Genomic DNA, 14,169 nt, shown 5'->3' with positions numbered 1-14,169 from the left:
CCTGGCTTGTATGAGAAAGTGGCTGAACGGCAGCGCCTAACGTTGAAAATTAAAAAAGAAAAAGCCACTTATGAAAGAAAAATACTGTTTTGCAAATTAGAGAGTTTTAGGTTGGGGGACGCAAACCACCAGTTGTACAAAAGAACCCAAAGTGAGCACAAACGACCCACAATGAAGCTTGCGTCCCCTGATCATATGGCGAATTCGCCAAATCGCACCGGAGCGCCCCAGTTCGCCGTTTCAGCCAATCATCGTTGCCCCAGGGCACCCCGGTGCGATTTGCCGAATTCGCCATGAACCTCTATTTACCATAGAGTTCTATTTACAGCGCAGAAGTTGGCATGCGCGCGGAAAGCGCTCCTTCATTTTCGAAACCGAAACAAAACAGCTGCCGCCGCGCGCCACCTCGAGACAAGTGACGGCGTCGCGGCCTCGTCATGCGAAATATTTCCGCCAATCACAAAGCGCATTTTTTATCTGAGCTCGCTGACTGGCTGCCGAGACTAGTCGGACCAGTGAAAACCAGTTGGGCCATTGAGACCCCGTGCACTCAGTCTCTACGTTCGGGTAGACTACGTGCAGCATCTGTTCTGTCTTCCTTGCCCTCCGTCTGTACAACAAGATGCGTGAAATTGTTCACATCCAGGCCGGCCAGTGCGGGAACCAAATCGGAGCCAAGGTAATTTACCAGCACCTTTTACAGATTCAGTTCTGTAGTGGGCAGGTGCACCGGGTGGGCGCGGTTAGGCCTAGCGATACGTCAAAAGCGCCCCTCCTTTTAAAACCATGCCATGCCTCTCGATCGAGACCGGATGTAGTCTTATTGCTAGTGTACCTCGAGGTGTATTTTCAAGCTTTTTCATGCCTAGTGCAAATATTCCAGCAATCGGCTGTGTGCAGTGTATTGTGCTTAAACTGCCAAAGCAACGAGCGGAAGCCCCACCCGCTGACAATGCCGGCGCGATGACCTGGTTGTGTGGGTGACCGTTGCAGCGGCGCTCACGGTCGTGACTCGGTGTAAGAGAGGAACGACCTTCGTGCCTAGTTGGCTTAGGCCTCGGCAGTTCCACTGCGGTGTTCGCTCCCGTCTAATTGGGGACAGTGCCGGTCTTTCGATCACGGAGAAAAGCGGCATGCCGCGTGAAATTGCAACTTTCACGCGTAGGCCTGACTCCTATGCGCTGCATGCATGGAGGCAGATCTTGCTCATGGCGTATGCACGTTCCGTGACAGGCTCGTGTACGTCCCCATTAAGTATAACTGACTCGCCCGTTTTGCCGTGCGCAAAGAGTCCGGCTTTCGATTTGCGATTACTTTTAAGTCCTGTGTATCGTGCAAGTTTTCTCGAGTGGCGATCTCTCTATCGCCAGAGCGCCCCATTTGCTCCAGCTGCGGAACGATCTTCAACTTAGCTTCCTTTGCGTCGTTAACTCTTTCAAGTCTGCTCGTTAGCTTCTTTAAACCGGTTACCTTTCGTAGAGCCATCCTTTTCTACCAGTACCTATCGGCCATTGTGGCCGCCCGGCGTATTTCCTTGTTTGGCGTCCATTTTGTCTAGCTGCGATTGCTAAATTAGTAACGCCCGTCTGTCTCCTTACAAGGCGATGCGTAGGCAGCTGGTTTGGCGTTGCGGCGTTTTATAAGGGGCTCTCGGATGCTTCCTGCAGCGAAAAAAAAATCTCGTCTGCTGCCAAGAAAACGCGCGCTGTTCCCGCCCCGGCCGGCATGTTTCAAATTGCGTGTCGTTGATTGGCTCCGTGAATTGGCTCTTTGCCCAATGGCGTTGCGGTCTTGCAGATTTTGAAATCGGCTTCCCGCCGCTTGACCGTTATTGCGCGGGCTTTCGTGTCTCACCGCCGCCTGCGTACTTAACGGTGCGAATTTTTCTTTTAACCAGACCAAACAAAATGCGCCGAAGTTCATTTACGAGCTAAGTGGTGTTGCAAGGCAGGGCGTGGTAGTTGGAATAGCATTATTAGAATACAGCGCTGCAAAAGTTTATGACGCGTGTCGAGAATGAAGCAGTTAACTAGGTTTTCATGAACACCTTTCACATGTTTTTCGTGCTTTCCATTTAGTTCTGTGCACGTGAATGTTTCGTAAACCTGTGCCGTGCTGTATCCCAATTTCATTTAGGTCTTGGCTAGCCATTGTTTTGCCGCTGATACGGCTTGCGGTTTCTGATTCTAGGCGGTATCGCGCATCAGATACCTGCTCGGCGGTGGTCGGCTTACGTGTCCGTAGGTGCTGTGGGACTTGTTTTGACGTGCTCCGCCTCCGAGGGGTGTCGCAATAACCGATCGATTGTTTAATTACCCGTCAAGTTCCATCGATGAAGCAGCTGTTGTTCGACGTTCGAGGTTTTTGAGAACAAAGACGGCTGTTCATACTGTCGTACTAACGCCAGCGGAGAAGGTTGTAGATGCGAACTCCAACGTGGTGCCTGAAGTCCGCAACTATTAGCGGGCGTGGCACGCGTCCAAAACGTTACTAACGTTAAATTTCCTGGTGCATTCTTGTTCTGTTTCAATCTGGCAATACAAAATCGGAAAGCATTATTGAATTAAAAAATTGGGGCTCTCGTTATGTCCGTTTCGGACTAGGGAATATATTGGTTCTCTTCAAGATAAGTGTGGCCCTATGAAACATGTCGCAAAGTGCCAGTTAACAAAGCGATTTACAGCTTGCGTAATCATTCCATTCTTTAATTGCCTTAAACTTCATATTGGATAGAGAATGCTCAGTACAAAATTTTTCTGGTACTTCATTTGAAATGGTTCCGCTTGCAAAGAATGTCCGGTTAAACACTGTCCATTTATACTATTCACTTTGCAGCCCTTAAAATGCACATGATAGTATAGTGTTACATCCTATTTACCTTTTGTGGAAGCTTTTGAGTTAAAATGCACTTCGGGGCAATACGCAGCTGAATGTGGCAGTTTCCTTTCACAGAGCACACATTCTTCCAAAAAGCCAAGGGTGTTTTCAAACTGGGGTCGAGTATGCACACTTCGAAGATAAAAGTGCAGGCCAGCACATTTGTAGTTATTAGGCGTGACATAAGCTAACTTCAATAATCCAAGCCACATGGTGAGCAAATTTTACTCGCAAACAACTTTGCACTTGCTCCAGCTTGCTTGGGCTGTGTTGCTATATTCGTTTAGCCCAGAGAGCACATTTGAATACATGCCAAAGCCTGTCCCGCTTCCACGTGACAATGTGCTGCATCGTGATGCATACCTCATGATAATTTGGCTAAAAGACAAACCTAGAGGAAAGAACAGTGGGCATGCAGTCATCAACTGAAGTTTCACTTTGTTAATAATTGTTTATTAAAAATTCCGAAAAGCTGGCAGATCGCACGCCCAATGGGAATCGATATTACGCAAACCAGTGTGTGGGGACCATGAGAGCACTAAGACTTCGGCAGCTGTTTCATGACCTACATGACACGCACGTCATGATACTTATCCCGTGACCTATCATTTATGTTCCTCGTACTCTTGTCGTACTATGCCAATTTTTATACATGCCAAGTTAACAAAACAGCCCTGGGAGGTACGAAGACATAGGCAGCTTGATACTGTCGAAGTCGCAAATGTTTGCCAAGAAATCGCTTTTAAAGCTATAGAAAAAGCCAATCCTCTTTAGCACTTCACGACTACTGTTTTGGAGCAGCATGACTGCTAGACATATCCTCTGTATGGCTGTAACCTTGCTCCAGAAATTTTCTCCTTAAGTCGAAGGGAGGGCCCGCTGGTTTTTTTTCTTTTTTTTTCCATATTTTACGAAATCGGCCTTTAGTTGACAGTAACGTTTTGTTGTGGCTCTTCCTGGCATATTTGTCCGTTTACACACATTTTGCCTTGAATTAACACAAGCTATCTTGCTCAGCCCGCTCGTCAAAACATGCACCACCTAGGAACTGACACTGGCAGTTGAAAAGCTACTTGGCAATAAGAGGCCCGACAGTATTTCTTGTATGCTTTTGAAGTCGGATGCCTCCATTAAACGCAATAAAATTGCGAATTGCGAAGTTGCGAATTTGATCTCTGTACTCCTTTAACCGTGCATATTAAACTCTCTTTTCTGTGTATAATGAATGCATCTCGCAAAAGTGTTGTCCCTTCTTTGTGCCCTGAATGAACTAAATAGCTGCTTACCTTGAAAATCTCAAGGTTGACTTGCACAAGGAAAGGGGCTTCCCAGTGAATCGCCGCAGTGTGCCTGAATACAATAGTCAGTCAGCCAGTGAGCTGTGCAGATAGCGACTATTGATTAGATTGCCGTGTAGCATTCATGTTCAAGGGAACTATCAGTTGACACTGTTGCTGACATGCCTCTTCTCGGGGTTAGTAAGGCAGCTTGTTTTTCATGTATCTCTGTACTTCTGCTGCCTCTCGTTGGACTTGAGTGCCTAGCTTGCTATCGGCCTGCAAGGTCTGCATACCGTGCAACTGAATCATCGGGCACGCAGTGTGGCTGGCACGTTTGCCCTGTTTCCATATTTGACTCGCATTGTCCCCCACTTCTGTGTTTGGGAGGGGGGCATTGCTGGAATAATTTTCAATATCTTAGCGATTTAAATGTTAGCATTTAGAGCTTTCTCCCGTTCTAGATTATAAACCATGCTGAGCTGTTACTGTGTTGATTCGCATGTAATGTAGTGATCGCATCTCTTCTCAAATCCGTAGCACAAACTGCAAGAAAGTGTTCCACTTTGATTACTTGTAAATGCAAGACTTGTATACGAAGTGTCTTTATTTCAGTTTTGGGAAGTGATCTCCGATGAGCACGGCATCGATCCCACTGGAAGCTACCACGGGGACTCGGACTTGCAGCTCGAACGCATCAATGTGTACTACAATGAAGCTTCCGGTGAGCGTTGTGCCTTGTTTGATAGCCTGTTTGCTTGCTCAGCATAGATCACTTCGCAATTTGCATACCCCTATTTCTTGCACTTCGTATCTAATTTTTCCACCGCTTGGTTTTCTGTGCAATGCAATTTAGTCTGTGTATATGCATAATCGCTGCAAAGTGTAATTCGTTACCAGCAGGCAGAGGTTTATGCAAACGCCCCATCCCATCATTCCCATGCTGGCTCAAGTGTTTGCAGTTGCTGTAGGTGCTGGCCCCAAAGCTTGTGGGGATCCTAACCCTGTGTCCCCCAACATTCTCCCTACACGGTTCTCATTTCTCCATGCATCCTGCTTCCCCGCATAGCACATGCTGTGCCGGAAGTTGTAGCTGCACGGTAGTGCATGCTTCCACCGACAAGATGAACTACTGCCAATGTACTGTGTTCCTCTCACTGATCCCCTCGGCTTCTGGCGCAAAGCAGAACTTGAGTAGCCAAGACACTACTGCACTCTTGCTACATAAATGGTGATACGAGGCAATCAACAATTGGGCAATTTTGTTATACTGCTTGTGGCTCTTGGCAATGACTGGTTCAGTCTTGAGTTGGCAGCCTCATTTGCACTACTGTATGCTGCTGCTAACATGGCCAAGGTACTGAGACACCCCACAGCTCCCCCCCTTTTTTTTTTTTTTTTTTTTTTTTTTTTTGTGCGACTCTCTTGCAAGTGCACTATTCTGACCAGTCCTAACATGCTGTAGACTGTCTTCTCTTTCTCTGTGCTATGTTTCTCGTGCCTGGTTTGTGAGTTTGTCCATCTGCTTTCCCGGTGGAGGAGGCAAATACGTCCCGCGTGCCATCCTTGTGGATCTGGAGCCTGGCACCATGGACTCCGTACGGTCTGGACCTTTCGGCCAGCTCTTCAGGCCAGACAACTTCGTCTTCGGTACGTACTCTTCATTTGGCACTTTCAAAGCCGGCCATCGCACTGGCCTAAATTTTAGTGCAAGCTGTACGTGACCTTGCTCTGTGAAAAGATAAGGTGATCAGTGTCTGCTGTTCAGTTAAATTTAAGGGAGTTGCATTTTAGCATTGGGCATTACAATAAGTGCAGGCACGGTGATCCGTGCCCTGGACTGCAGTTCATACTCTTTGTCAACTGTCATTGGTAATGTCTTTGGCAAAGCTCGAGCTAAAAAGTTCAGCATGAGCCAACAAATCACCTGGCCCTACATGCCTTGTCCTACAAGTGCATATCGGTGCTGCAATAAAGAACAATGCGTGCTCGCACCACTGATAACGGTTGATAAAAAATCTGAATGTGCAGTGATCGATGACGCAATTGGTATGTGCCGCAGATCCACCCTACGAAATGATCCTAGCTTGAATGGAGGCACTACACAAACATATGCACTGGTAAATCTAAGTAAAAAGTCATCCTATGAAGAGTTAATGGAGGTAACACTGGCATAGTGTAAAATAACATACGGATGAAAAAGGGTGCTGCAGAAAGAGCGCTCTTTCCATTTTCTCCTTTTCCTCTCTAAGGTAGCTTTACGTTGCGCCACATTTTTGTTGTGCTCCTGCCTCCCAAACATAGTACTCTGGGATTAGAGGCTTGGTAAGCCTGAAAACGCCGAAATGAGGCTGGGGATGTCCCCGCTTTCTTGCCATGACATAGGTTTTGAGAGCAACTACTCTCTAGATAAGTTCGTGACGTGCATCCTGTCGAAGAGCAAGCCACTTGGCAGATTCCACCGTGGCTCAAATAAAGGGAGCGGTGACCTTCATTTGGTCTTCTAATAATCGAGTTATTACAGAAAATTGAGTAAATACCACTCAGTTTAGTGCGATTAAATAGTATCCCTTCCCTGTTTCAACTGGCATGGTCATCGCAGCTGGTAGCATATTCTTAGCGTAGACTATGCCCCCCAATACTTTACTTTAGTGCATGGTGTTTGTGAGATGGGGCAGTGTGGATAAAACAGTGCGCTAAAGGCAAACCAGAAACTGCGTTGGTTCCGTGCTCATTTGTCCAATGCCTCTTTGCTGTGACAGCATTGTTTTGAATGTTTGTTGTTCGGTGCCATCCCCTCTTCATTGATTCTTCTGAGGATACAAGCTAAACGCATGAACTCTTGTGTTCAGGTATACAGGAGTTTGAAATTCACTGAACGTCACTTCAGGTGGTAGCATTTACTTTTACCAGCTTTTAACTACTTTTTTCTCAATAAGCATCTTAACTTATTCAGCTACTTATAGTGCAGAAAATGGTCACATTTATTTTCTTGTCATCAAATGTGGTTAAAGTGCTAGCAGCACCAGCAATGGAGACTAATTAATGAATTGAATAAAGCTTTGTCACCTATGTAGCCTGTGACCCAGGAAAAATGCAATGCTAATGTTAGGGAAGTAATGTACAACAACCTGCATAAAGTGAACAATTTGAACCTCATTTCGTAAATGCAAACTTATTGCATCAGTTTCTTTTGACCTAGTTTGTTACACATTTCTGTGCGAGGAAAGAGTCGGAAAAGTCAAGGTTTGCATTACATAGGCGGCGCAAAATCTCGTTGTGAGCAAATCTCTTTTGAACCATGTGCAAGATGTTAAAGGCAACACAGGCCTGAAATGCATCAATAGCTAGAGCCTCTCTAAAATGCACTAGTTTACTTTTGTCAGTGGGACTGCTTGTCTGCTAGATACGATGAAAGTATTTGCGTGATATTTATGTAAAATAGTACTGATTTCCAGGTTTGCAGTATGAGGCTTCGAATACTCTCATGTCAAAAAGGAAAAATTTGAACGTTATAACCGATCATCACTGTATCTGGACAGCCGTAAGGAAAAGCTGCCGAACATACCTTTGCAGCTCTGAAACCAAATTTAACGTTTGCCCTGAAAAATCTGCGTTCTATAAAGTAGGCAGAGAACAATATGTTGCCTTGTACCTCTAAACAACATATGAAGCATTAGGCACGCCGAAATAGTTGGAGATTTGCACTTGTTTTTGCGAGTTTCAGGTTCACAACTCTGGTGTGATGTGCAGCAATCATCATTTCTTGGTTTAGAGCAGAAATGCATAAGTCTGGCACTCTGCTTGCTGTGTGTAGTACATGTGTGTGTGTGTGTGTGTAGTATGTATGTATATGTATACACACGCACAGTCGGTCAACGGGCTAGTTCAACTGTGGTGGTGTCTTGCTTATGATATAAAGCATATGAACTCTACACCTAGGCTCGCATACGAGACCTAACAATTTCAAACGAAGTCGTAGGTGGCTTGAGGTGAAGCCCATGTCCCGTTCTCTGCCTGATGTTTTCCTGTTGATGAAAAAGGTTCTGCTGTTTTTGTTTTTTTATTACTGCCATTGATTGTGCTTGCTCTCAGCTCATTTGAATACGTGACCATTCCTTCTGGGTAAATCTACATGCCCTCCTTACACGGCGACAGATGGCTGGTAGCGGCATTCATCCTACAGTGCACATAGAATAGGCTGGTAAATTGCACACACCCTTGCAAATTAATGTAGTCTTAGCTTTCTTCCTCCAGCTTAAAATGTGCTCAATTCAAAGCCAGTAATGACGCAACTTCTCTTGGCATTTTCCCACGGCAAGTGAAGTTTTTTGTACAACCTAGTGCTCTTTCGGCCTGTAGTAGGATATGCAAATTCCCAGCCACATCCCCAGGCGATCAAGTCGGGATTTTCAGGCTTTTCTTGGTGCAGTAGAACCTCAACTGTTTATTTGGTTCATCGGACTCGTCAGATTCCGAATCCTGATGATCAGGTTCGTCTGGGCAGGTGTACATTATTCATGCAATGAAACTCTCATTACTTAGGACAACTCTCGGAGCTCGGCACCTCAAATGTGACTCAAAAACGGCATCTATCGAAACGGGAAAGACAGACCTCCCATCGCCAATCATCAGCGGAAATTGATTGTATGCGAGTGGCAGCAACGCCAGAGCACTTCGTGCCTATTTGTGCCTTTGCAACCTTCATTCTTGCGGTCCCTGCTGCACATAGCACAGTGTCGGCTGCATGCCTTTATAACTGAGTAGTTGCCATCTATGAGCCTGTCTATAGCGACCGCTATTTCAAACTGTAGTTGAATTTCGCTTCGGTGTGTGCATTGGCTGCACTCCTTCAGAACTGCAAGGTCTCTGTGCATGGTCGCGTCGGCAGCAGTCATGGTTTCTTCCACTGCGGTTGTGGCCAACGGAAAGGAAAGGAAACGGCTGTGAAGGAAATTGCAAGGCCTTCGCCGCTGTGAGTGCCAATCTGTCGCGAGAGGACGAAAATTGCAGTTTCTGCACTGTTCTTGTGGAAAGTAGACAAATGATTTGCTGATCTATCCAGTAAATAAAAGCATGTTGATGTAGCAAGCATTTGCTTGTTTTCTTGATACCCTCTATAATTCATCTGGTTAATTAGGACATTTTTCTCAGTCCCGTGAGTTTGGAATTAAGCTAGGCTTTACTTTACGCACACACATCTATGCTGCAATTTGCCTTATTCTGCAAGTTCCTGTGCCCATTGCATTTGTCTAACCTCCCCTGTTCTTCCCACTTTCAGGCCAAAGCGGCGCAGGGAACAACTGGGCCAAAGGCCACTACACAGAGGGTGCCGAGCTCGTGGACTCGGTGCTCGACGTTGTCCGCAAGGAAGCCGAGGGCTGTGACTGCCTGCAGGGCTTCCAGTTAACGCACTCGCTCGGAGGTGGCACCGGTTCTGGCATGGGCACCCTGCTCATCTCGAAGATCCGCGAGGAGTACCCGGATCGAATCATGAATACTTTCTCAGTCGTCCCCTCGCCAAAGGTCTCAGACACGGTGGTCGAGCCCTACAATGCAACCCTGTCGGTCCACCAGCTGGTGGAGAACACGGACGAGACATTCTGCATCGACAACGAGGCTCTGTATGACATCTGCTTCCGCACGCTGAAGCTGACCACGCCCACATACGGAGACCTCAACCACCTCGTGTCTGCAACCATGTCTGGCGTCACAACCTGCCTTAGGTGGGTCCACTAGTAATCGTCATTGACTACTTTGTGACTGGTGCCATACATTATTCATCTTCGAACAATCTCAACTCTAAAGGAAAGGTTTGGGATAGTAAATCGAGTGGACAACTATTCTGAATTAGCCTGCCAACACTGCACTAAAAACACAGCTGGATGGTGCAGAGTTCATTTGGTGCGATCATCTTCCTTTCCAGTCCTTTTGTTACGTTTTAAGCACGAGGCATAGCAATACAAGATGCATGGATGGGTGCCAACTTGTTTAAGCCCAACTTATCTAAATGGCAGTATTGTCCTCATTGCTGTGCTAAATGGTTGCTTAGCAATATTTTCTCATGGCAAAGCTTGTATTTCGAGGTCTACTTTTCTTGGCTTCATTCTTTGGTCTCCCAACACCTCAATCTCTCTAACCAAATCGCCATTGGGTCTCTTTTGTCCCCTCAGGTTCCCAGGCCAGCTGAATGCTGACCTGCGCAAGCTTGCAGTCAACATGGTTCCTTTCCCTCGTCTGCACTTTTTCATGCCTGGCTTTGCGCCCCTCACCGCCCGTGGCTCACAGCAGTACCGCGCTCTGACGGTGCCCGAGCTGACCCAGCAGATGTTCGACGCCAAGAACATGATGGCCGCCTGTGACCCCAGGCACGGCCGGTACCTTACGGTGGCAGCCATCTTCCGCGGCCGCATGAGCATGCGCGAGGTGGACGAGCAGATGCTTAATGTACAGAACAAGAACTCCTCCTACTTCGTCGAGTGGATCCCGAACAACGTGAAGACCGCCGTCTGCGACATTCCTCCCCGTGGTCTCAAGATGTCGGCCACATTCATTGGGAACAGCACCGCCATCCAGGAGCTCTTCAAGCGAATCTCCGAACAGTTCACAGGTGGGTGCGAGGCTTGAGGCTCCCTACAGGGTAGTGGTCAACTAAGAGTTGCCATGGCAGTACCAGCAACATTTAGCGCAATTCCACTGTAAGCTTTGTTTTTCCGTTCTGTGGCAGTAAAATCTGTCATATGCCATCATAAATTACTGTCCCTACCGGCACAATGTGTGCTGGATGACTTTTTGATCTTGTGCAACTCTACAGTGTTCGATGAGTAGCTGGTACACGTCTGCAGCTGCGCAATTGATTTGTTTCGAGGAAACACACCCAGGCCGCATATAAATGTGCATTCTGGTAGGCACAGCAAAGGCTCCTACGTGAACAGCTCCACCTGGCTGCATTGCGGAGTGAAATGTGTGCACTTCAAGATAGTCTGCTGGGCTATCTTGCTGCTGTACTTTCATTCTCTTCCTTCTTCGCTCGCTCTTCTCAAAATGGGTGTGCCACCAGAGTAGTGCTGCCGAGAACTTCACTTGCTTCCTCGCTTTGTCTCCTGCATTTTCTGGCAGCTGCACAAGCTGTATTTCTTCTTGCATGCCTGCACTACAAGCATATACAGTAGAACCTCGTTTGTGCATTCCCATTGTTTTCGCAGTGAATCGAACACATAAATGACTCGGTAGTTGTGCTCTTATTTTACTGGTTCATACATTTTGCGAAAAGATTTCTTGGCCAACATTCAGTACGCCTACGTTGCCAAGCTGCGATCATACGATAAGTTTTCCGACTGCTAGATCCCATGTATGCAAGAAAATGCGTGTTCACAGCTATCGCTGCTAAACCTATATGGATAAGAATCTTCACCTGTCTGTATTGCAGCGCCTATTGCGTAGAACCGTTTGTAGCATACTACATGCTTTTAGTAATCCACAATCCAAACGCGCTGCCATTTCCTGCTGCATGATGTCGGTGTTTTGTTTCGGCGTCGCCCGCCAGCTCAATTTAGTTTGTTTGGGTTCCCGTCGCCCTCTTGGAACACCGCTCAATAGGAGAACGGTCACGTGCCGCCTGGGCACCACCAGCTTCACGGACATCGGCATCTCGTGTCACGCACATCCGCGCAACGCTCAGCACGACGTACATGTTAGCAATAGTTATCTGTCAAATTTTTTAGTTACTTCGGTTCCAACGTTTTCCCGGTTGGTATAGTTCTTTGCATGGCTTTTTTTTTTTTTTTTCCTTCAATAAAACACTTTCCCTGTACCCCTGCCATGGTAGTACAATGCCTACAGAATTTCCCGAATGAAGTGTATTGTGGGTTTCACTCTTAGCTATATACTAGCAGCGCTTGAGACCCAAAGCCAGTTGGTTTATTTCTGTTGTTGAATTCTAATGTTCTTTACACTTTCGATGTAGCACTTTTCGGAGCACAGGCTCCAAATGAATGACATTTGGCGGGGGACAGTCTAATGCATGCTTACATTTGCCGTTGGTTCTCCCTCGGCTTGATAAGCAAGCACTGTATTGACCCCTGTGGACTTGCATTCATTGTGCCATTTCATACACGCCTCTGTGCAGCCATGTTCCGCCGCAAAGCTTTCCTCCACTGGTACACCGGCGAGGGCATGGACGAGATGGAGTTCACGGAGGCGGAGTCCAACATGAACGACTTGGTTTCCGAGTACCAGCAATACCAAGAGGCCACCGCAGACGAGGAGGGAGAGTTCGACGACGAACCAGAGGCCGACGCTGAAGCCTAGGCCTAATTTATTTTTTGTTTTGTGTTTATCTTTTTTTTTTTCTCGCCGGTGTTCGGCATCCTCCACCCCCTGTTCATTTCTCCCAGTGATTTTTTTTTTTTTGCTTCATTCATGTTCAATAAATTATTTTGTTCAAGTCTACTCCAGTGTTGCACCGTTGTGTTAGCCTGATTCGGCACATTTTGCTGTTATTCGCTTGAGCCTCTACTGGTACCGCAAGATCTTAAAGGAGTCTGGCAATTTGAGCTCTTTCCACGGCGGGTACCAATGCAATTTTTAGCGGGCACGATCATAAGTGTGCCTTCTATGCACTACACTTGTCTGCTGAAAATGGCCCTGTAAGAAAGTGCTGCGTGCCAGTTTACTATGGAAATTAAATTTGTAATGCTTTCTAGGGCTGGCTGCTGCACAAGCAGTTCATTTGGTTATTGTATGGCATTTAATTGGGATCTGTGGCTGTGAAAATGCAACCGGTAGTGCCAGTAGGGGCACAGTGCCCCAGGTATACTAAACTTTAAAGGGTCACTAAAGTGAAAAATGATACCTTCTGCATCAGTAAATTACCGTTCACCACCACTCTTACAACGATAACACGTTTGGTAAGCCAGAAAAGGCACAAGAACGAAATAAGGGTGGCGACGCCTACTTAAGTTCCCACACCTGCGGGCTGTGATGTCTTGGATATTGACGTCATCTTCTAGGGCCTACTAATTATATATAGCAGTAGAGTGACACATTGTGTTCAAAAGGAACCAAATATTAAACACTGCAAGTTTCGGGAACGTTTATTCAGCCAACGCGGCCCAAATGCAGAAACATACTTCGGGATCCCTGAAATCACACTGACGTACCGGCGCGAAATCGAAATACTGATACTTGGACCTTCACTTTCTCATCTAATCAAACTATTTTTTTGAAATAACTGCCTGCAGGGTTCTCAAACAATGCTTCATTAGCCTCAACAGATTTATTGTTTCGCTTTAGTGCCCCTTAAGTGGAGTGAGTAGCGCTCGTTGCAGTGATTAAGGGAGTATACGGCCCTCGCTGACAGCGAGGTTCTCGCATGTTGCATACACTCGTTCACCACAACTGTCTCTAATTCACGCCCACTCTATTGGCCATGCATGAACATCTTTCAGCACAGATATCCTTAAGAAGGTGGCTGGTTGGATTATGTGATTATGTTGTGCTTTGGCCACCGCTTAAGTGGGTGTGTAACCACTATTGGGGCTTGTTTGCCTTGTCCAGACTGTGCGACCAGCGTATACAATGCTTGTACTAGAAGCGGAGCTCGAAATGCATTCCATCCTGTCGAAACTTTACACTTCTGAATTAAAACAGGATCGGTGCCTTCTCATCTTTATTTGCCGATCACTTCGAAGTCGTGTTTCCGACTCGGTAACGTCCCTTAGCATGGTGGCCATCTGATTATTTTCTGCCTAATCGCTCACGGATGTGCAATTGCAGTGGATCTTTTGTTGCCACGCACAAGGCTTTAAAAGTAGATGTTGTGTGCTTTGTAATGGCTTGTGACCAAGACGTTTTATAGCTAGTCTCTTGCCTACTCTGTGGACCGTCGCAACATGTTCAGCTTCAAACAGTTGGGTTCTGTCGGCGTAGTCAACCACCCATGATTCAAGAGTGCACCCATGCACTTATTGTTAGATTAATGTTTTGCTTAGAACCAAGGACCTACCAGTCACGA

General features: G+C 46.6%; 1 protein-coding gene across 2 annotated transcripts; it reads left to right on the top strand.

Annotated features, from left to right (window-relative positions):
• The first annotated feature begins 517 nt into the window (after positions 1–517).
• LOC142564945 (tubulin beta chain-like) lies at positions 518–12,605 on the top strand. Of its 2 annotated transcripts, none has more exons than XM_075676160.1 (6): positions 518–679; positions 4,770–4,878; positions 5,697–5,804; positions 9,436–9,880; positions 10,328–10,764; positions 12,283–12,605. In XM_075676160.1, exons 1-6 carry the CDS (start codon positions 623–625, stop codon positions 12,462–12,464), a joined length of 1,338 nt encoding a protein of 445 aa, XP_075532275.1. In that variant the 5' UTR covers positions 518–622; the 3' UTR covers positions 12,465–12,605. The 2 variants fall into 2 exon arrangements, with proteins under 2 accessions (XP_075532275.1, XP_075532274.1); XM_075676159.1 differs by having other exon boundaries at positions 519–679; positions 5,694–5,804.
• The last annotated feature ends 1,564 nt before the right edge of the window (positions 12,606–14,169 follow it).

Source organism: Dermacentor variabilis, chromosome 11, assembly GCF_050947875.1.
Source record: "Dermacentor variabilis isolate Ectoservices chromosome 11, ASM5094787v1, whole genome shotgun sequence".
NCBI classification, from domain to species: Eukaryota; Metazoa; Arthropoda; class Arachnida; order Ixodida; family Ixodidae; genus Dermacentor; species Dermacentor variabilis.
This window is presented reverse-complemented; position numbering and strand designations above follow the sequence as displayed.